At 39.4% G+C, this 23961-nt stretch overlaps 1 protein-coding gene across 3 annotated transcripts in view; it reads right to left on the bottom strand.

Annotated features, from left to right (window-relative positions):
* Positions 1-23961, bottom strand: part of stag1a (STAG1 cohesin complex component a) — a 246933-nt gene that overhangs the window by 9278 nt on the left and 213694 nt on the right. For all 3 annotated transcript variants that reach the window (XM_068042016.1, XM_068042017.1, XM_068042018.1), the window contains 17 exons: positions 18821-18919; positions 16035-16114; positions 15604-15711; positions 13526-13640; positions 12339-12456; positions 10904-11007; positions 9706-9798; positions 9461-9550; positions 8350-8553; positions 7076-7146; positions 6037-6124; positions 5493-5573; positions 3540-3632; positions 3044-3218; positions 2466-2605; positions 1626-1727; positions 1386-1534 (listed from right to left, as the gene is read on the bottom strand). In XM_068042016.1, the coding sequence (XP_067898117.1) occupies positions 1386-1534; positions 1626-1727; positions 2466-2605; positions 3044-3218; positions 3540-3632; positions 5493-5573; positions 6037-6124; positions 7076-7146; positions 8350-8553; positions 9461-9550; positions 9706-9798; positions 10904-11007; positions 12339-12456; positions 13526-13640; positions 15604-15711; positions 16035-16114; positions 18821-18919 (1910 nt within the window). The remainder of the gene's footprint in view (positions 1-1385; positions 1535-1625; positions 1728-2465; positions 2606-3043; positions 3219-3539; positions 3633-5492; positions 5574-6036; positions 6125-7075; positions 7147-8349; positions 8554-9460; positions 9551-9705; positions 9799-10903; positions 11008-12338; positions 12457-13525; positions 13641-15603; positions 15712-16034; positions 16115-18820; positions 18920-23961) is intronic.

Consider the following 23961-nt stretch of genomic DNA (forward strand, 5'->3'; position numbering starts at 1 on the left):
CACCGAACAGGGCCTGGTTTTAAAGCAATTAAAACCAGGTCCCACAAGTTAAGCAAATCAACTGTGTATGACAAGCTGTTAGAAGACATTTCTACTTGCCACTTAATGCCCGTTTTGCAAAGTATACAGAGTACATTTTGGGGAAAAAGAACATTCAAAGGAACTATACCCTAAACAGTAAAATTCTTAAGAGTGTTTTAAGAGTGCAGATACACAGATCTTTAAAGGTGGTAGTTTAAGTAGAAAATAATATTTAAAAAGTCAAATGGCATTCTGGATTTTATACATAGGGGAACTGAATATAAAATGGAAGTGTTGTTGTATTTTCACAACACATGTCATGTTTGTGTATCATGGACTCCATGATAGAAAATATATGGTAGTCTGAAACACGAACAGGGAAGGTTCACCAAAATTATAACAGGAATAAGTGGTTACGGTTATGAAGAAAAACTCAAAACCAGAGCTTACAGGGGAAATCCAATGAAGATTTCCAAAATTATTAAAGATTCTAAGATGATAAACAGTGAAAGACTGTTTCCATTGGTTGGAAAATTAGAATGAAGGGGACACAGTCTTCAGGATTATCACATATGAAACTGCTACAAATAGTATCAGAATTTTTTTTTTAATTTATTCCTTTCTGGGATGTGAGCATTGATGGCAAGGCCAGCATTTATTCCCCACCCCTAATTGCCCTCAAGAAGGTGGTGGCAAGCCGCCTTCTTGAACCGCTACAGTCCATGTGGTGTAAGTACACTCACGGTGCTGTTAGGGAGGGAATTCCAGGAATTTGAGCCAGTCACAATGAAAAAACAGGAATATACTTTCAAGTCAGGACAATGAGTGACTTAGAGGGGATCTTGGAGGTGGTGGTGTTCCCATGCGTCTGCTGCTCTCGTCTTTCCAGGTGGTAGAAGTTGAGAGTTTGGAAGGTGCTGTCGAAGGAGCCTTGCTGAGTTGCTGCAGTGCACCTTGTAGATGGTACACACTACTGCCACTGTGCGCCGGTGGTGTAGAGAATGAATATTTAAGGTGGTAAACGGAGTGCCTATCAAGCAGGCTGCTTTGTTTTGGATGGTGTCAAGCTTCTCGAGTGCTGTTGGAGCTGCACTCATCCAGGCAAGTGGAGAGTATTCCATCACAACCTTGACCTGCGCCTTGTAAATGGGGGACAGGCTTTAGGGAGTCAGGAGGTGAGTTACTTGCTGTAGAATTCCCAGTCTCTGACCTGCTCCTCTAGCCACAGTATTTATATGGCAGTTTCATTTAAGTTTCTGGTGAATGGTAACCTCCAGGATGTTGATGATGTCACACTCTTGTCAGTGCTTTTGTGAAGTATGATCTTGATGTTGCAGTACTTATAATATTGTGTTGCTACTCACTTGTGTAAGGTAGCAACAGCTTCTCTTGTCTTGATCTGATCCAGACCAAATGTGAGAGCAAACCGACGAGCAAGTTCTTTAATACCACTAACATGGGCTGATGACCTGTCAAGATTAGGACCTTGTTCCTGGACAAGCTCATTGAAGAGCTAAAACAAAATAACTGAAAGTTAGCATTTTCACTTAACTTAATTTTGCTCAAAAACAAGTTGCTGTTGTTGAAAATCAGAAATTTCTCACCTGCTGTAAACTGAGAATAAGTGTCTTGGCACACTGAATTTTGTCAATTTGTCTGGTTTTACTCAATGTCTCCTTTATGATGTCACCGTAGTCATTATAATACTGTTTTGAAAAGTACATAAACATGACAAGATGCTGCTTTCTTGGATGCAGTCCTTTCTGTTATTACTATTTTTTCTCTAAGATATACATATAAAATTTCACCATTTCAAAAAACCCAGAATTTCCTTTTACTCAACAGCAGCTCATAGACTACTGGTGGAACTGACTGTTAATTCACATTGCTTTGAATAAATTGTACAAGTTAACCTTTAAAAGAAAAACTTCAGTGACTCCCCTGAAGTTTACTTGGTAAAGGCGCAGCCTAGTGTGATACGAAGCCATATGGACTAAATGATCACAAATTCTATTCAGTCTGCGCTGAGTTAGTTGACCTCAAGCAGTGTGGCAACTGGCCTCAATTCCCGAGCTAGACAGTGAAGAGTCAGGGTTCCTGTTTCTGACTGCTATTCAACGAGTTCTGCTGGAAAGCGCATAAAGGCAATGAATGGTTAGGTCATGATCAGGATCAGCTGTAATGTCATTACAGTCTAAGATTCCACTGACACTCATTGTCTAGGCTGACACAAGAGGAATGGTGCTTGAGCAAGGCACAGGAAGACATCCATTGCCTTGGAACCACAGCCCAAGAAATAATAAATGCCGACAAGAAAAAGGGGCAAATGGAATATTCTGCACAGCACTGCATGCAGTGAAGCTAAAAAGAAAATTAACTTTTTGATATACAAGGTAATTAATTTTACTTTGAAAAAAAGGCGGTTTTCTATTCTCTGTAATTACCTTCATATAGTGCTTGAAAATGTCTGCAGCAGCATTCATATCCACAACGTCATAAATTATAAGCTTGCAAAAACCTGCCAGGAGGTTTCTTCTTTTGTGGAGGGCCTCAATCTTGTTGGCTTCATCCTCCTCATCTCCTTCTACACGAGTAAGAAAAGCATGATTAAAATTTATATATTAAAATGGCAACTTCACACTTGCAGCAGAGAGAGAATCACCTACTATAACCATACAGTTAACTGTACAGCCCCATAGGCTTTTTCAAATTCAAACTCACTTGAAATCTACTGCAATACTCCCACTGTTAGTGTTGTTGATGCAGATTATTTTTAAATATCATCTATGTTATGTGGTTTATATTGATTCGTGTTGCCGATCAAAAAAAAAATGCCAGCCATGAATAACATTATAATCTAGATGCTGCTAGGTTGAGTAGATTAGAGTGATTGAAGTATACCATAAATTATGTTGATATGGGTAACAGACTATAATTAAACCCTGAACACTTCCCAACAAATCAAATCAACTTATTTACTTTAGGCGAGTGCAGAAATTTACTTCCATGTGGATAGCCTTACCCATGCTCTGGTTCTCCTCATCTTGATCAATAAACACGTGATCCATTACAAAGCTGAGCAATTCTGATTGTAGTCCAGTGTCTGGGCTGTAAACAATTGGCTTGAGCCCATCCCTGCCACCAGTTGTCAATTGGTGACTGAATATCATTAGGAGATCACATAGCAACATGAATGCCTATAATGTGACAAAAAAAGTCTTGAAAATACGAAGTTTTACAGTATCTGTTGAAATGACAGTTTGGAATCAATGTTTTAGTTAGATTCAACACATCTCAAAACTTTCTTCATTTCTGTTGAAAATAATTCCTGCAGAAGCGTAAAATTAAACAAAGATCTTCACAATTCAAAAGTAAAGTAGCTTTCTGAGCACTTATCTTACATTGTGTTGGAGAACTTCAGAGGAAGTGTTATTTGAACTATGTTGGATTGTCCACCAATTTACTGTTATAACCTCCAGAAAATATCTTACACACAATTATTTGATGGAATTATCTACCTGTTCTTTGACAGAAGGGTTGACATTTGTCAAACAGTGTTGACAGACAATACAAAATGCTTTCAATGTTTTTCTCAAACCCAGTTGTTCTTCCTGAAAGAGATAAATTTTTAACTGTATTTATTAATTTCTAACCAAAATGGACAGATAAATATTCAATTGTACAAAACAGCCACAAGCTAAAGGCCAACAAAAATGACATTAAGTCTACTGTTTCTATTTTGTTAGGTGTATTAGATTAAAATTGCATATTCCACATGCTATTAAGTCTCTACCAATACAAATCTGTTTCCAGTTTTTCCTCCAGTTACTATCAGTAGCACAAGTATGAGAATGGCTTGACACAACATGCCAAATAATTAAGAAAAACTACCATAAAAAATTCTGCCGAAGTATATGTATCCCAGAACACATAACTGTTAGCTATTGCTCATTCTGCTCCTCTAGCACTCTCCCTACTAGTTTAAATCGCTTCCTCCTGATTTAAAGTCTCCTCTATCTTCTGTCTGCCATGTTGAATCAACACCAACAGCCATGAAGCAGGCAATGAGAGTTGCTATTTAAATAACTATGGTGCTGGAGAAGCAGCATGCATTTAGTACCAGTTGCTGGTACTCAGTTTCTCCAACGTTATGATATTTAAATGAAATCTCTCTTCCTACTAACGTTAGACCAAGCTCCAGCTACTGACTTAAACTTGAAAATAGTCAAGTAAAAAGAGATATAGCAGGAAATGATTTGAAGCCTACAATAAAAGGGTGCACTGCAGTATTTGCCATAAAAATATTACAACTCTGGAGTGACAGGGTGTATTATAATTTAAAAGTTTAGTCATGTGGAGAGTCAGGTACACCACTGACCACAATCAACTAAAACCACAATTGACCTCCAGTGAAACAGAGTCTAAGTTTTCCATTCCACAAGCAAATAGAAGATAATTAAAAAAGAGCACACAACTTGGAATGACATATTCTTTCCCAGCACCTCAGAAATGTGGACTTTCCTACCTCATTTAATCTTTCCTTCCTCAGATTTTAAAAGCCCTCAATCATTTAATTGCTATTTCCTGACTTATATTATCTGGATTTTTATCCTTTTCAACCTTGGTGGTGTGCTGCATTATGGATCTTGCCCCTTAATTTTGATTTCTCAAAAGAAATCCCTTTTCCTTCAGATGCTCTCTTATGGGTAAACTCTTAGAGAACTGTACTGACCAGTGAACCTCTAAAGGAAGAATCTCAGTGACTTTACAATGGAATAACATGAATTACAAGGCCATCACCACGTGTCTATAGTCACTTCTAAAATCACTCTCCCTAACATGCCTTGAGCACGAATAAAGTTACATTTTAAGAGGTTACCTGGTTAAGACCCTGTGTAAGTGCAGCCACCATTGTAAATGAGGAAATTGTCTCTTTAGTACTGTGATGCCAATATCTAATCCATAAGACTTACAAACTAGAGAGCTGTTTTTTAATTGCAGGATTGATTTACTTCCTTATAGAACGTGAAATGGTAGAGATATCTTACAATGTAAAAGCACGCAAAGAAAAACAAAGAATTGAAAATCTTTTCCAATCAACTTAGAACAATACACCCAAAAGTAAACAACTACTTCCAGCAAGTAATTCCAATCTGAAGTACTTCTTTCCAGAAACGCCACTGATCTAAAATCTAGAAGTTTTAGAAATCAGTACTATAACTTAACATAATTGGTCCTGTCACCCCACAGTATGAAGTTATACACATCATGTGCAGTATGATATGGTTTTAGAATCTGTTTACAGGTACAAACTTCAATTACTGGAGATAACTTTTGACTGACTAAATCTAATTGAAAACTTTTCCATACCTTCCAAACTCTTGTTTCTGGCACAATTCCAATTCTTCTAAATTTGCAAACTTTTTTTAAACAATAGCAGTAATATCGCTAACATTAGAATTTTTCCTCACCTTAGTTGGGGAACCTTCTGCTATTTTGACAAGTTGCCATAGAATTGAGTAGTGACAGCACTGGAGTGCCTGGACCACTATCTAGACCAGTAACATAAACAGAGTAGCAATTAATTATGCTTGAACTGCCCAATGGACAGGGAGAAACATAGCATCAAAAACCTCTCAAGAATTCCCCATTAGAAAATTGAATAATGGATTATATAGAATAAACATATTGGACAATAGAAGTCTATATCAACTATGGATTCATTAAACTCAAGATCTTAAAGGATAAGCAAATGTGCACACAGTTTAAAAGCATAATAAGAACATTTCTGCTAACTTTTTTCTAACATTGATTAGTCAAATTCAAACTTGGTGCTACAAACATCTTATTTACATTTGAACACATTTAAGCTTCTGAAAAAACCAGCAGATAAACATTCCACTATTTAAAATGCTCTGAAATAAATGTGCATGGAAAAAAATAATAGTTTTCATAAATGAAGTGCAAGAGTGAAGATTTTTTTTTTTTTAAAAGATGTTTTGGAGAATTTCTTACCTGTTCTGGCATAGATCCAAGTTCGATCCCACTTTTTAAAAGCCTGTAGCAGTTTCCAAAAAGCTCCCATTTTGTAAGATCATGGGCACTAAGAAGAGAATTTTAAGTCTCTCATGAAACACAGTTTTCAGGTTAAGTCGTTCTCTCAGAGCATTTCATGCAACAAAGTTAAAAATAAACACCATTTTGCGATGGAAAAATCAGATCTAGACTTGTGTAGCTTATAAAGATTGTGATTTGCCATTAGTTATTCAATATACAATGGCTGGAGTTAAAAAAGCCATGAAGTATCAAACTCGTAACTAACTCATCAGCCATTTCACTTCTAATAAACTACCAATTACACCACTGATGTGACTAACCTAAAGAGAAAAAAATTGTGAAATAAAATCATGTTAAACTATTTCTATCACGAAATGTAGTCTTCAAATCGCAGCTATAGGAATTAAAGTTCTTACTGTCAAAGATTTTAAGAAAATGAATATTAAAAAAGTATGAACAAATCTCAAAATGAGTAAGTTTGGAATGCAGGGTTTATTCCACTTATTTCATACCTGTAACTTCATTATTAGAAGACTCTTTCCATATAAAATAGTCTCTAAATATTCGTTTGTTTCAGACTAAGTGTTTCAGAGAACTATGTCCTTAATGTGAATATTACTGCTAAATACTCCAGATTGTCACCTAATTTACTAAAACATTCCCACATGATCCATCTTTTCCAGCGGAAATTCTGGGCTAAGATTTCCCTTTCAAAGGTCCAACTATTGCCACTCTAGTGCCAGATACTGAGTGGTCTGAAAACAGCCCATCTACTGCACCAATTTTCCTTCCCCTTCTGTGGGGAACCTAGCTTTTGCCCAACACCTCTCCATGCTAACATTGTTAAGATGGGAGCTCATCATTTGGAAAACCGTAGGGGCAAAGCTACATTTTACCAGTCTAAAGCATCGTGCAAAAGAGCTCCAATGCACTGCGGCACCATGCCAACCGAAAGAACAAAGTGCTTAACATGTAGAAGCAGCTGATTTTCACATACTTGTGGAAGGCGGTTAACCTCTTCAGAGTAGAGAGAACATTATAAATGTCATCATCGTCTGCTTCTTCTCCCTACGAAAGTAGATAAAATTGATGAAAAATATCTTATAAAATATAGCCAAATAAAGACAAGGACTGCAGTACCACCCCTTATAAAACCATGCTGTAGTGTAACAGATATTAGTCATATTTCAAGTTCATGCTGATACAAAGGAGCTTCTTTTTAATATAAAGAAAATGTAATTTATGAGGTGAAAACCTTCACAGAATTTATTACTCATTACAACAGTTTATGTTAACAACCAATATACTGTCAGTGTAGCTTTTATCTAAATAATATGTGGTCATATTGTCACGCTCACACATGGAACAGTTATGAACTAAAGTGAACTGGAGCAATTAAGAACTGTAAAAATGAACTGATGAACTAAACTCCAAAAAAATGGACACACTTTTACTGCAGACAAGATGGAGTAAGAGGTCAGGTGACCTCTCCTGTACTGCAAATATACATGTTCCACTGAGGGAAAGCATTTATAGTGACCCGACCAAAATCAAGCTTGACAAGGTCTTTTCTTTAAAAAAAGAGCTCTCTGGAAGACAGAGACAGAAAGCCAGCCAGCCAGGAAGTAGAGAAATCCATTCCAGCCAAGAAGACAACCCTGCCTAGAACATCTTTAAACCACAGAGGCAGAGACTACAAGGTGACCTTGAAAACTCCCCTGAAAAATTGTAACTGCATTCTTGCCACCAACTTTGACTGCTTCTTAACCAGAAGAGTTTGCAATACTTCAGTGAACCAAGAAAAGGAACACCAGGCCTACACCACTGTGAAAATATTCCTCCCGGAAAACCAGGAAGGTTTCAAAGTGAACTCTTTTTACAACAACCGGATTTAAATGCATGCTATCCTCTAATCTCTATCTCTTGTGCGTGTGCATGTGTGAGTGGGTGAGGTTGCGAATCTTTTTCAGGTATTGTTTCATAAATTATTTATCTATCTTTCTACTTAAGAGAAAACCTGTCGTTTGTCTGTTTATTTGATCACTAAAACACCCAGGGACTATAACAATATTTTTAAAAACACTGTCTACAATCAGTTGAGAGGTAAAATGTGCAAATCATCCACACCATCTCCCCCCGTCCGTAACAATATCAAACAAGAGCAGAATACATTAGTAGCAAAAACAAAGGATTGTAAAGCAAACCTTTACAATAGATTGGATACTACCATTCTAAGCATATGATTTATTTATTGATACAGTTTGCACTCACCTCCTGTAATAAGTCTTCAACTGACTGACTGAATCGGTCTACCAGCTCATCAATCATCTGACTGCGTGCAATGTTAACACGGTTCTGGATTGTGTATTCTTCACTGCACAGGATGTTATATGTTTTGCTGCATGATTCTAAGACATCTGACTCTATGTGCTTTTCAACAACAAACTTGGTTTGTTTTAACAGTGCATCTAGGTGCTGGCAGAGGAAGAGAGTCAAATGAGTATACTTGTTTTTCATTAAAAATAGATTATTTCTTAACAAGGTAGGAACATGAATTTCTCTTTCAGCTCATCTAGTCATTCAAGTTCTCATAATGGAGCCACATTTATCAACTTTCTTTTGCTTTGGTAGCAAGTTCACTAGAAGTAGTTTTCCCTCTTCTCTTTTCTTGGGATACTCTGACATGTCTTCCTCACTCTTCTTTTTGAGGGGAAATCGCTGGCCTCAACTCAGCATCTCCCTCTGCTGGCAAGGTTGAAAAATGAAACTGCATCCTGCCACACAGTGAGCGAGTTGGAGATCCAATGTACAGTATTGCTACCTTAAAGAACATAACCTAAACTTCATCAATCTTGCTGGGTAAATGGGTTATTTTGGACCAGAAATTACTTCAACCATTCCAAATAGCATTCAATAACAGAAACAGTAGTTTCACTTGCAGGTGACACACCAATCCATTTTTTTCACTTCCAGAACATTATTCCCAAAATATGGTGCCTAATTTCATAACGCATACTACTTTGGCATGACAAGCAAATTTACTGTGCTGAGCTTCATTTATAGTAAACAGCAAATAATCTCTTCATGTTGTACACATTTTCCTAACTGACATCATGTCAAATTTAAAGTACACTAAAGGAAACCTTTTTGTTTTGCACCTCCCACTGCAGAACAGTCATTTTGTGCCAACACCGACAGCTTACAATATATAACATATTAGATTGAAGGGATCTTCACACTCTTAACTTATAACATCACACATGAATCTAGAGATGGAATTGCTGCCTTGTAAGTTACTCACAGGTAGCTATAATTCCATATGTGATTCAGAGGTAAAATAAAAGATAAAATATATTACAAAATAATTCTAATCATCAATTACCTTTTCCATTCTTCCTGTACTGTAGAGTTCCAAGTCAAAGAACTGAGGGATTTGCAATAAGTTTCCCACTTTCTCAGAATCAGCTGAGTACTAGAACACAATAAATATCTGAATTCAATACCATATACATATAAAAAAAATATACACTCCAAGACAATATGAATCATTAAAATCTTAAAACATATTAATTCTCATCTGGACATTCACTATAAAGACACTGCACAAAAATGTTTCAAATTAATTACCTTTCCTAACATCATAGGAAGTGCCACTATGAACTGTTCTGTCAATTTAGTCCGGTCATCTATCTGTGTTTTTCTCTCCTTTGCAGTCAAGACCTGTTAAAAGATTGCATTGCAACATTTCAAATTAAACTCATTAGAATTTGTGTTCACACAGCCAGTTGTTAGCATAGTTAAATGTCTAGGATGAATTACAAATCATACATCAATTTCCATATGTTTTTAAAAAAAACACCTAGACATGTTTATTTAGATAATCTGTTGAATCTAGTCTGCTCCGAAGGAAAAGCTGCAGACTTTGTGCCAAACTTTGGTAACAGGCAATCAGACATAAAAAGAAAGGAAATTGCAGTTTGTGAAAACAGAGATTCTGAAAATAGGCAGCAATGTGTGCCACTGTCTATCTACAATATGATATTTTCACATGTATGTTCTCATACCAAGATAATGGTGCAGAAAGGATGTAGAATAAAGAATTAAAGAAGAAAAAAAGACTTGCATTTATATAGTGCCTTTCACAACCACAGGATGTCCCAAAGTGGTTTACAGTCAATCAAGTACTTTAAAGTGTAGTCACTGTTGTAATGTAAGAAACGAGGCTGCCAATTTGCATATAGCAAGCTCCCACAAACAGAAATGTGATAATGACCAGATAATCTGTTTCTGTGATGTTGGCTGAGGGATAAATATTGGCCAAGACACTGGGGATAATTCCCCTCCTTTTCTTCAAAATAGTGCCATGGGATCATTTGCATCCACCCGAGCAGGCAGATGGGGTTTAATGATTCATCTGAAAGGCGGCATCTCCAGCAGTGCCACACTCCCTCAATACTGCACTGGGGTGTCACCCTTGATTTTTGTGTTCGAGTCCTGGAGTGGGACTTGAACCCAAAACCTTATGACTCAAAGGTGAGCGTGCTACCAACTGAACCATGGGCGATACCGAGATTTAGACACTTGTTTTAGGTTTTGTTTTGATTAAAATAATCCTTTCCTCTTCTTCGAGATTCATCTATCAAAATGACATAACAGATGTTTATACCCACAGGGTTTGGCTTTTCATCAATCACAACTGAGGTATAAAATATTAGAGATAATTTACATTAAGAAAAGGAAACATGAATCTGAATTTTTTTGTATCAACCCGATTTCCCCTCCCCGCCACGTTGTTCCTCTCTAGGGGGTAAAGAATAGTACATACCCTTTTGCCTGTTCCTCTTCCAACTGGAGGATGTGCCTCTGCGGCTTGCCGAATTGTACAGACCATAAGTTCTATAAGTGCAGTCTCCTGCCGGTCACTCATACCTAGTAAAGATTAAACAGCTTCAAAATTACCGAATGCTCTTGATACTGGTAAGGGCACTAGCTAAAATACATATTACAAGGAACAATTAAAAAATTACCATTTTATTTTGCAAATGTATAATGGCTCGGATTGTGCGGTAGCAATGATGGCGAAACTGCCAGCACTCACAGGCATTACTCCACAAACTAACAGCAAGTTCTGGAGTCCGCATATGTGCAGTTAAACATGGAAATCCAAAGGTTTCTGTCACAGATTCTAGGTTTCTTTTCCATAGGATGTGCTTTTGAAGTCCCTGCAGACTGCAATCAATTAGAAATACTGAACTAACTAGAACTTCCCATTTTATGTTAAAACCTAAAAGGTTACGCCTTATAAATGAGATCTAAGTGGGTTTTAAATGGCATACTAAATTCATAAATACTGCTCAATAACCTCTCTGGCCTTGGAAAACTAATTTTACATTTGTCTGTCAAATTTTTCCATTCTGATAAATTGTCCAAGTTTTTAAATATAATGTGTTTTTTAAAGTTTATGATATTTCAGCTTATCTGTATGTCCTAATCGTTTATTTTTCTCTCTGTAAAATGTACTAAAAAGTGCATTTTACTTCCTGGTTTGCTGTCTGTGAGAATATTTCAATGAGACTGGCTGTTTACCCTGCCTGATGACATCTCTGTTGCTAGATGCTTGGAGATCCCCTTGACTTGGTGCTAGGTTCAAACTAACATCGGGAAAGGTGAAATCCACATCATAGAGATCACAAGATCTTTGTGGTAAGCTTTTCTCGAGGTTATTTGCTTTACCACTAAAATTTGGGCCTATGTGCTATCCTTTCAATATGTAAAGGGCTGGTTTCTTCTGACTGGCTTGACAGTTATATGTACCTTTTATTGTGGCATTTGTAGTTAAGTGACACATGCAATTCTGGTGGGATGAGCAAGAATGATAGGCCAGGAATAGTGATCAAATCATTGGGGAAACGTTTCCAATTTAATCTCAGCAAGTAAATCACTGCTTAGACTGATGTACTTTCCAGAACACATCACTCTCAGGGTTTTGAATCAGGGGTTTTATGTTTCTCCATCTCAGTGGGTGGCACTGCCAAGAATTTCTGACAAGCTGTTACATGAATAAGGCTTCATGTTTTTCCACTTACTGTAAACTTTCAGAAACCACTGGTATAATGCTTTATTATTCACATGAAAGTAAAAACCAGTAAAGCATTTAGAGAAGCTATAAAGTCCACTGCACTATTAAATTTTAGATTACATTAATTATGGAAAAATATATTATCTTAAACATTTAATATTTTAAGCATTCCCAAAGTTACCTTCCTCTCCTTGTATAGGCTCTTCCAGCAGCAGTTCTACCATACACTCCCAATCCTTGAGAAGTTCTTGGGAGCTTTCCCACAGACTATCCACCAGATAGGCTGCATGTTCATGCAACTGAAATGTTACAATTTTAAAAACAAAGGGCATTATCAATTGGACTAAACTGCTGGACTAGAACACTCAAGTTCCCAAATTCCACCTTTAAATAATAGGTATTACATTTAGCTTAAGCAGCAAAATTGGGAAGACAATTTCATACATTTTTTCAAATAGACACAAGGTATCACAGTGAAAATGGAATGTTCATTACAATGAATATTATACTTTCATATATATAAGTATAAACAAAATTTTTCATAATCCTTAAATGCGTACAAATTAGTAATAAAAAAATTAAAAGTTTATTAATTTTGGGAGAAGGCAGAGGGACAGGCAAATGAAAGGAAGCATCTGTCCTTACAACTGGTGCAAAACCACATTTCTCTACAAGTTTTCGTTCCTCTGTAACATCTCAGACATCACTGAATTGTGTTAGATTCTACAATCTTTGAAGTAAACATATTAAAAAAAATTGAAAAATGCATTTTTTCTGCACTTAGATTGAATATAAACATGACAAAATAAATATAACACGGTAACATGGTATTTAAACAATATGTGGACCTGATGTTATATTGCAATATTGCTGATCAGGGTCACATCTTGTGCATTTATCTCATGGTACTATCCCCCTCTGTTCATCTCAGCGACCATTATTCCTTTAATAAATACAAAAAATGCTGGAAATACTCAGCGGGTCTGGCAGCATCTGCGGAGAGAGAAGCAGAGTTAACTTTTCAGGACAGTGACCTTTCATCAGAAATGTTAACTCTGCTTCTCTCTCCACAGATGCTGCCAGACCTGCTGAGTATTTCCAGCATTTTTGGTTTTTATTTCAGATTTCCAGCATCTGCAGTATTCTGCTTTTACCATTATTACGTTAGTTGGCTGATCCCCCAAATTTCTTACCCTCCAGCCACAAAGCGATCCATGGCATCAAGTCATCTACTAATGGGACAAGCAAAGCATCAACACAGCTTTGCAGTGTCATGATTTTTGATACTTTCTCACAACTGTTGTATTCCATTCCATTAATAGGTCACTTTTCTGTTGAGTATTCTATTCCATGATTTCAGAATCTTACCTCACTTTCTAGGAAGAAAAGTACCAGCATTTTAATAAGATTTCCATTTGCACTATGCCTTCCTCTACTCTTAGCGTAGGCTTCTTCTGCTTGTGGATCATGTCTGCTGAACAACCTAAAAATGTTAGATTTTGAGATGTCATAAAACTCTCCCACATGCTTCACACCAGGCTGATTATATTCTGTCCATGTAAAAAGCAATTAAAAGAGCTTATGGCATTTCATTTCTAACAGGCCAAATAATATTTTTCCTCATTCCACATTGACAAAATTGGCCAACAGCCTTTTTTTAAAACCCGTAGCGGGGGTTTGGGGGTGGGGGGTGGAGAGGAAAGCTGACAGAAAGCATATAAAGATCCCCTAAAATCTTTCACAGCTTACCCTGTAATAGTTAGTAAATATGCAAATAAGACACAAATTGGTATAGAATAGGTCAAACAGATTGTGTTAAAAGAAAATGATATACTCTCAAAGGCTATGTGGCTAACACAACTATCAGCTTTGTTGGTCTGAAGCACTCCGTTGCAGGAGATGTTGACCTACTAATAAGTAACCAAGTTACAACGTAATCAGTTAAAGTCATAGCGAGCACCAATGAATTTACAGATAAATTCAGATGACACTTGAGATTAAGATACAGGTGTTAGGAAAAGCATCCTTGCAATACAATATGTTCTCCAAGGTCTGTACAAGTGGCTAAAATCTTATGACACTGCATTGTCACTATTAAGCATCATATTTCTGGCTCAAGCTCAGTATTCTTTTTTTAAAAATTAGGTGTACTAAATTCTGTTGCAATTTTTAAAGAAAAAAGTAAGTTCCCAATTCATTACTTTCTGTTTTAAATATTTTCACTCAATGTTGCCACCCTGTGGACACTGCCTCATATTTCTTTTGTTCAGTGTTGCCATCTGCTGTACTGATTTTACATTGCAAATAACTAAATTCTCAGAAAATAGACTAATTGTAAAGGAAACAAACAAACTTGGTTTCATAAAGCACTTTTCACAACCTTAAGATGTCCAAACGTACTGCCCAGCTAATCAAGTATTTCTGAGGTTTAGTCCCCGTTTCCCATAACAAGATCCCACAAACAACAAGATAACAATGTCACTTTTTTAATGATGTTGGTTGAGGGATTGGCCAGATCATTAGGAGAATTCCACTGCTCTTCTGCGAACAGTGCCATGGACCCTTTTACATAAAGCCTGGCTCGGGTATAAAATTAAAACCTGATCCGGGCCTAACCCGACCACAGCCAATCCGAACCCGACCCCTTTAATCTTTCTCGCGCCCGACTCGACCCAACATGAATCTCCTTCATCTATTTCGGCAGCAGGCTATTCCTGGAGCTGGAGTTGTGGGGAATCATGGGTAAGCCTGATCCAGTGACTTCCCGGCTCTTGGACTCGGAATTACGACCCGACCTGAACCAGATACATGTAGTCGGGTCTAGTCGGGTAGCCAGGCTTTAGTTTTACATCCACTTGAGAGGGAAGATGGACCTCGTTTTAACATTTCATTCAAAAGAAAGCATTACTTCAGCACTGCATTGAAATGTCAGCCTATATTCTGTATTCAAATTCTCTGATGTGGGATTTGAACCAATGACCTGCTGATTCAGAGATTGCAACCACTGAGCCAAGGCTAACATCAAGGCTAAATTGTAGGAAGCTATTTTTAATGACACTCCAAATTACAGAGAAAATACACTTCTACAAACCACTGTCACAAAAACCTTATTTCAGTAGAACAGTTTAAAGAAGTTATTCAAACGTGTAACTCTGCCATATTATTCAAATCAACTACTCAAGGCATTATTTGAAACGGATTCCAACCTGGCTCCTGATCCTTTAAAGATGAAATATAGCTGTATGCTTAACTTAAATTTTCCTTGCCAATAAATTTGAATGAGATACTTGACAACATTTTATAGTTTCATGCAAACAGCAGTTGACATGAGTCAGTCGGTCTGAAGAGACTGACTTAGGTTCCTTGATAATGCAGACATTTGAACAGAATATCATACATTACTGAAAATTAATAAAGTGTAGATAATGTACAAATGTGTTACTAACTTTTTGTTTAGGAATTCCCCAGCTGCCACGGCGACAGGACGATGTGCAGAATATACCAGGTGATATACATTCTCACAATCTTCATTGGACAATGCCTCCTCACTTCCCCTAAAACAATCATAAAGCCAATGGGACCAAATATACATATTGCAAAATTGCAGCACTAATCTATAGGAGCCTATGAGGGTCAGAACAACATGAATTAGCATGACCATCTTCTTTCTTCTCAGATAAACAAGATACAGTCAAAATGTTATAAAGTCTACAGACAGAAAAAGTGCTGCGAAGTAAGAATGTTGTGCTGAATGTCAACTTCTAGAAATTATGTTTATACAGATTCTTAGAAAAAATAAAAACTGTATTCAGCTCACAAGTGGAGAGCCAGGAAAATAGGTCTTAATGCAAAATGGAAGAAGAAAAACTTTACTCACTGCAATATCAAAGTGACCAATCGGATAGCTTCCACAGCAACATCATACTCTTTGTCTAATGTCATTGATACAATACGATCCTATTGAAAGAATTTGAAGAATAAGCTCAATGATTTATATCACAAAGCAATTTCATTGAGTTACTTTGTGTAACACAAGTTATTTGAGTTAAAAGCCATTAAAGGCAGTGCTTACACCAATTTCTCAGCAATGACAAGAGCTTTTTCTAACACCGTTAAAAAAGAATTAGCAAATCAGAGCAATTCCTTTGATTCTTTTGCAAACAATTCCTAAACAGCAGCTGCAGGAAGCTTTAATCTTTTAGGTATTATGTTCAACTCTGGCCTTCCATTAGATTTTAATTTATCAGCCAGAAAAGCAGCACAGTTTGGGTCACAGACCTCTCCAAAACAGCAGTTAAAGCCACGCTATGATTGACCCCGAAAAGGAGATACACACCACTCCATGTTTTACGGCCAGACCAAGAACTGGTGAACGTCACCCAATAATAGTTTAGTCTGAATGCCAGTCATGGTTAGAATTCAAACATAATTGCGACTGTGCGGGCGGGGAGGGGCAATAGATTTATTGGTGGTACATGGGGAGGGGGGTGGGGGGTAATCCTTTAAGAAGTTAAATGACCCAGCAGGGCTGGCTGCCCTTTAAAAATGGTGCCAGTGCCTGCGCACAGGCAGCTGATGCCACTGCCGGTGTCGGAGGGCACGTGAATGGGAGGGGTGGCCCAACCAACTCATTTCCTCGTGGCAGCACATGGCCCGTTTTCTTAACCCCCCACTGCTCCCAGTGGTGGGGGAAGAAAATCCAACCCTTGTGTGTGCATTTTAAAGAGCCAATTCCTTTTGAATTCTCTGCCCTGCATTATCTTGAAAACCTACCTAATTTTGTGCAGAAGCTACTTGCTTTTTAATGATTCAAACATAATCTCTGGGTTGGAAGTCAAACACTTCACAGTTAAAACAACTGAACCATTTTATTTGATTGAAGTTAAGCGAGAACAGCAATGCAACTCCAATTATAGCTTGATGCTGCCCAGTTGGTGTTTTTTAAAATTTTTACAACAGATCATAAATCTGAAATGATCATAAATCTAATCCCAATTTAGGTCTCACAGGAAAAAAAGACAGATTTCTATCATTCAAAAACAACTGCTTCTGCACAAAATCAGGTAAGTTTCAAGATAATACAAGGCAGAGAATTCATAAGTAAATTGGTCTTTAAAAGGCACACCATGGGCTGGATTTTCTTCTCTCGCTGCTGCAAGCGGCAGTAGGCAAATAAACTGGCAGCTGACACATCGCCACCATGATCTTCCTCACGGCAGCGCAGGATAATGAGCTGGTTGGGCCACACAACACCCACCCCTCCACCAAAATCACATGGAGAGGGTAGGCTCTCCGACTCCAGCAATGGCATCAGCTGCCTGTGCACAGGCGCTGACAGCATTTTTAAAGGGCAGCCAGTGCTGGGTCATTTAATTTTTAAAGGGATACCCCCCCAATGTACCACGGATAAATTTGTCACCCCTATCCCACTCCATAACAATTAAATTCAACATTTCTCCTCTCTCCCGCAAAACACTTTCCTTCAACACTTGCACTCTCCCCGTCCCCCCCTCACCAAACCAAAGTGCAGAGGTCTCCCCTTCCCACCCACCCCTAAACTAGTAATTTGCATGAGAGCCCATTCTTCCACCACCCCCCCCTCCAACACTGCAGTAAAAATCATAAGTTCCCCCATTCCCCACCACGTTGGCGCCTGCTTTCCCTGGACAGGAAAGTGAGTGCTGGCCACCACTTGGAAGATCGCGACCCGAAGGTAACTTAGCTGTTGATTTTATTTAAATATATTCATTTCATTAATTTAAATATGTTAATCCAGGTCCCACTGCCCAGCGGCAGGGGGGGCCACCACGGAGCCTCGCCACTACTGGGAAGATCGGGCCCAGCATTCCCAGCGTCAGGCTCCGTGGCGGGCTGCTGCCGGAAAGATCTCCCCACCATGGAGCCCGACACTGGAGCTCAGGAAAGTTCCGGCCAATATTTTTGTTTAAAGCTAAACTCTACATATTCAATCATGATTATTACTAAAATTATAAATAGTCTAATACATTAGTGTACATGTAATACAAATTGCTGAGTAGTGCATCTCATTGGAAAGACAGACAAAAAGCAAATCAACATAAAAGGTTAGAAGATTACAGATTTTTAAAATGACATTATGCTGTAATTTTTTTTGAATAAAAATCAAACCTCAAGAATTTTGTCAATATACTAGACACTTGTCTCAAACACGCATCAGAGCAGACCGGCAGAGGGAAAAAATAAGGTACACTGCTGTTCTGTTGCACACTCCTCTACATTCACTGGCCATGTATGTTTTTAATGATAGGAGATACTGTGGCACTTTCTGCCTTGGCTTTAGCATGGTGGCGAGTCATATAATTGACGCCATTCCTTTTACCCTGCCTTTTCTGCCTGATTTTACATTCAAAACTGCTTTGCAATGTTGCAGAAGTGACAAAATAACTATCCAATGAGTAACCCTTAAATTTGAACTAAATGCACTGCCCACGTATTCTGGACTTACAATGTTCCACTGCATATATATTGAAAGGGGCATCAGAGCATCAAGATTTAATTTCATATTTTCAATCAGCACATCCATTAACTATACCCACTGTACAAAAGAAAATCCAGAAAGTGAATGCTCAGATATATTTTTATACCCATCAAGTTTTCAATCTACTTGAACAAGGGCATTCTTACCTTGAACCTATTGGTGAAGAGTTCTAGTTTCGGGAAGAGCTCCTTATTAGTGTAGAGTGACTGCAGAGCTTTGAGACATTTCAACCTCACCTCGCCTTGCTAAATGCAAAGAAGACAAAGCATACTCAATTAATTTGCATATAACCGTAGTCAAGAAAACATGCTATGTCAAGGGAAGATGGTGGCATAGTGGCAATGTACTGGACTAGTAATCCAGAGGCCTGGGGGTAATGCCCTGGGAATATGGGTTCAAATCCCACCACGGCAGCTGGTGGAATTTAAATTCAATTAACTTATTAAAAATCTAGAATTAAAAGCTAGTTTCAGTATTGGTGCCATGAAACTATCAATTGTCGTAAAAACCCATCTGTTTCACTAATGTCCTTTGGGGAAGGAAATCTGTTGTGATTCCAGACCCACTGAAACTGCCCTCTGAAATGGCCTAGCAAGCCAGACAGTTGTCAACGGCAATTAGGGAAGGGCAACAAATGCTGGCCTTATCTGTGACGCTCACATCTCATGAAAGAATTTTTAAAAATGAGAATGATTAATTCACAGACTGGAAACTTACATAAAATTTTTTTTAAAAGAGGAAAGCTGGAATATCACAGACAACTTTTACAAAGGCAATGCCACCATTTGCACTTGAAAGCCTTGCAAGTTCCAAGGCATCAAAAGTAGAGACACATGTCTGATTAGCCTGTACCCAAAACAATGGCTTGCCCTATTGAGACTGCTTTCATTAGCAAGACATTCAAAGCCATCCTGGGACATTAACATTGAACGAGCGAAACCATCCAGGGAAAACATTAACACCTTGAGGCTTGAGAGATGGAAATTCCTGAACTTGAATCTCATTAGAAGGTACCAGAGAATGCACTGAGACAGTCATGTGACTGTCTGTCCACTCTGTGAAAGCGGGGAGCTTCCCTTGGACAAGCAGACATGTCAGAGACTCATTCTGGGCAGAAGCCAGAAGGGTTGTCTCTCTCTCTCTCTCCAGAAGGCCTGGTGGGGTGTGCAAAGCCTAGCTGCTGGCTGCTAGATCCAAGACAAAGACAAAGAAGGGAGCCCACTACTCATCTGTCTCCAAGTAAAACTATTGATGCAGAACTTCAGAACCACCAATTTAGCTGGAAGACCACTAAAGTCACCAGACAACACAGATTGTATTATTTTTTATTTCCTCTACAGTCTAATCCAGCACAAATCGACACAACACTGTATCTATTTGTGTGTGTCAAGATTCTCGTGTGTGTGTGTAACTAGTGTAATTTTATTTTATTTAGATCGGGTTTAGATTTTTAAGTATAATAAACTCACCTTTCTTGTTTAAACTCAAGAAAATATTTCCGATTGGTTCTTTCACGATCACAACAACGGTAAAAGGTAAAGCACTCACTGAAGTGGTAAGCGCATCCACTGAATAAACCCTGCTGTGGTCAAATAAGAGGAAGGACAAGAGGGGAGCCTCACCTGATTGCAACAGAAATTTGGGGGCTCAAGTCCGTGGTTGTAACGCAAAGACAAACGAGAAATTGGAAGGGGAAACCAAATTGATCCCTATTTTCTTGTGGTTTTCGCTGCTAGAGTACGAACATGCTCACATTCGAGGCCAGAACCTTAATATGCCAGAGTGAAGTAACTTGGGACAGGATAAATGCCCTATTTATTGAAGAGTTGAGAAATGTAGCTCAGCAGTTAGGGATTACTATTGTTCAAAAGCTAGGAAACCGAAATCCGAAAATTTGTGGCCAACCATTTTGCACTTGAAACGGAAGAACAGGAGACAGGTTTAGAATCAGAAACAGACATGTTAGTTAAGATACAACTAGAACAGAGGAGACTACAATTAGAATTCCAGAGAAAAAGAGCAGAGAGTGTGAAGAAAGGGAAACGAAAGAGCTTTCCAAAGGGACTAAGGCAGCTCGAATTAATGAGTGGAAGACCCAACAGAGTGAAGACATAGCTAATGAAGGAGTTACCCCTAGCTCAGGACCGAGCGCTGAGCTCTTAACGTTCTCTCAGTTGATTCCAAAGTTCAATGAGGGGGATGTGGAAGAATTTTTTTGCCACTTTTGAAAAGCTTGCAAGACAGCTGAAATGGCCGACAGAGAGCTGGACTCAATTATTGCAAGGCAAACAAACAGGAAAAGCCCATGAGGTTTATTCACTGTTTCCAGACGAGAGTTCATCAGATTATGAGACGACCAAAAATTCTATCCTGGGCACATATGAGCTAGTAACGGAGGCATACCGTCAAAAATTCTGAACCCTCCGAAAGCAGCCTGAACAAACTTACCTTGAGTTTGAAAGAGTTAAGCAGCTTGCTTTTGACCAGTGCATACGGGCACTCAAGCTTCAGCCCATATATGAAAACCTCAGAGAAGTGATCCTTCCTGAACAGTTCAAAAACTCACTTCCCCTTCCCATTAAAACCCACAGAGAAGAACAAAAGGTTCCAAAAGCTAGGCAGGCCACAATCCTGGCTGATGAATTTACGCCTGTACACAAGCCCAAGGGAAACCCTTCCCTAGTCACCCCCACAAACCCGAAAAGGATAGAAGGTGAGAAAGTGATAGGAGGATGAACAGCCATGAGTGAGAAGGGAGAGCTGGACACACAGGGATCCCTCCTCAGGCCAAAAAGGAAGGTGAAACGAGCAGGAGTGACACCTGAAGGCCTGTGTGTTTTCATTGTAACAAGGCAGGTCACCTTCTAGCTGACTGTTGGAAGTCACAGGGAAAATCTGTAGATTAATCAGGGTACACCAGACCAGTGCACGACAAGGGGCCCTGACGGAAAGCACAGCAGAGCAGGCTGTGGCTTTAACTGCGGCAATAAGACCCAGCAAACATACCGCTGACAGTGTGGGAAAACTTAAAATCCCTGAGTTAGCAGAATTTTGTGACCCAAGGAAAAGTGACCCAATACCCCTCGAATGAGGCAAGCAAGCCCATAGTCATATTTAGGGATACAGGGGCCCCCCCAATCCCTTCTGTTGGGAAAAGGCATAACCTTTCCTCCAGACAGCACTGAATGCTAGGGTGTTAGTGAACGGTATCGGAGGGCGGTACATGCCCATATCTTTACATCGGGTGCACATGGAGCGTGACCTTGTTTCGAGACCGGTAACCTGTCCACAGTCTACAGGTGGATGGGGTCGAACTTCTCCTGGGCAATGATCCGGCGAGGGTAAAGGTTTCCCAGTGGTTTTAGGGACTGAAAGAGGTCAGGGAGACAGTGCAGTTGCAGAAGGTCCCTGGCATTTTCCCTGACTTTGTGGTGACTCAGTCCATGGCCAAACAAGCTCCATTAGAGGAGACTGATCTGACACTGCAGACGGATGACCCTACTGTCTGCTTATCTGAAACCTTCTTCAGGAAATTAGAGGACCCAAAGGATGGGTTAAACAGATCTGCCTTGGTCAAGGTTCAGCAAGCCAAGCCAGTATTAAAAAAGTTAGCACAGACTGCCCAAACCCAAAGAGGGAGTTCCAGAGTGCTACTATTTAAAGAATGAGGTGCTGATGAGGAAGTGGAGATCTCCTCACAGACCTGCAAACAAACAGTGGACAGTGGTTCATCTGATAGTAGTGCTACCGAGGTCCAGTAAAGAAATCCTAAGAAGAGCCCATGAACTTCCGATGGTTGGATATGTCAGTGTATGAAAAACCCAAGCCCACATAAGACAGCATTTTGACTGGCCAGAGCTCCACAAAGTTGTGGTGGAGTTCAGTAAAGCTTGCCACATGTGCAACACTGTGGGTAAGCCCTAACCTGCAATAAAACCTGCACCCCTAATTCTCATGCAGGCTTTTGGGGAACCTTTCAGCAGAGTGCTGGCGGGTTTTGTGGGACACCTGCCGAAAACAAAAGGGAGTTACCAATGTCGTCTCACCATTCTGGATAATGCTACCCATTCCCAGAGGCCATTCACCTAAGAACCATCACTGCCAAGGTAGTGGTGGAGGGGCTAACCGAATTCTTTACCCGATATGGCTGCCTGCTGACATCCAGCCAGATCAGGGCATGAATTTCATGTCTGGAATCTTTCAAAAAGTCATGGGTAATCTGGGCATAACCCAACTAAAATCCTCAGCCTACCACCCAGTCACAAGGGGCTTTGGAGCAGTACTACCAGACTCTAAAGACAACAATCAGGGCATGCTACTACGAGTACCCCCATGACTGGGACAAAGGGCTCGGATTTCTCCTGTTTGCCACCAGGGACTCACCCAATCAGTCCACCGGTTTGAGTCCCTTTGAATTAGTTTATGGACCCGAAGTGAGATCTCCTCTAAAACTAATCAAGGAGAGGATTTTGGGACACAGGGATGAGTCTTCCATGTTAGACTGCATTTCCATGTTGCGGGAGCGGCTCACAAAAGCCTGTGCAGTGCCTCAGGAGCACCTCAGAACCTCCCAGACAGCTATGAAAAGGCAAGCAGATAAACATGCCAAGGCCAGAACATTTCAGCCTGGAGACCATGTGCGAGCACTACTCCCAATTCAGGGTGAACCCCTGAAAGCCCAGTTCAGTGGCCCATACCGAGCGGCAAAAAGGATCAGCCAGGTAAATTATTTAATTGACACCCCAGACCGAAGGAAAAAACAAAGGCTGTGACACATTAACATGTTAAAAAAGTATCACAGCTGAGAAGAGGACAGTCAAGCACAGGTCTGCCAGACAGTCAGAAAGGAAGGGGAGAAAAGGATAGTAAGGACATGTTAGCAGAGGGCCTGGAGGATTTGCAAATTGAACCCCCTACTGTCCTGTTAGTCAACCCTGAACTGTTAGAAAAATTAGACCCACACTCTCTTACTTAAATGCAGTACAAAGAGACGCCCTAAAAATATTGCTAACAGCATTTACAGAAATCTGCAGAGACAAGGAAAGTTCCGAAAAGGGCAGGCAAAAAGTGAGGGAGATGCCTCACCTAGTTGAAGTGCCACAGGTGAGTGCAGTGAAACTTGGACATACACACTGAACAGTTATATCCCAGAGGACATAGGACAGATTAGACCCTCCCCACAGTAAAGGGAAAAGGGAAGGAAAACTGCCCTAAAGTAAACAGTACTTGTGTAACTCACCAGAAAACTAAAAGTGAGGTCAGTGTGGAGCTACCAACTGAAGAAACC

Source organism: Heterodontus francisci, chromosome 11 (genome assembly GCF_036365525.1).
Source record: "Heterodontus francisci isolate sHetFra1 chromosome 11, sHetFra1.hap1, whole genome shotgun sequence".
Taxonomy (NCBI): Eukaryota; Metazoa; Chordata; class Chondrichthyes; order Heterodontiformes; family Heterodontidae; genus Heterodontus; species Heterodontus francisci.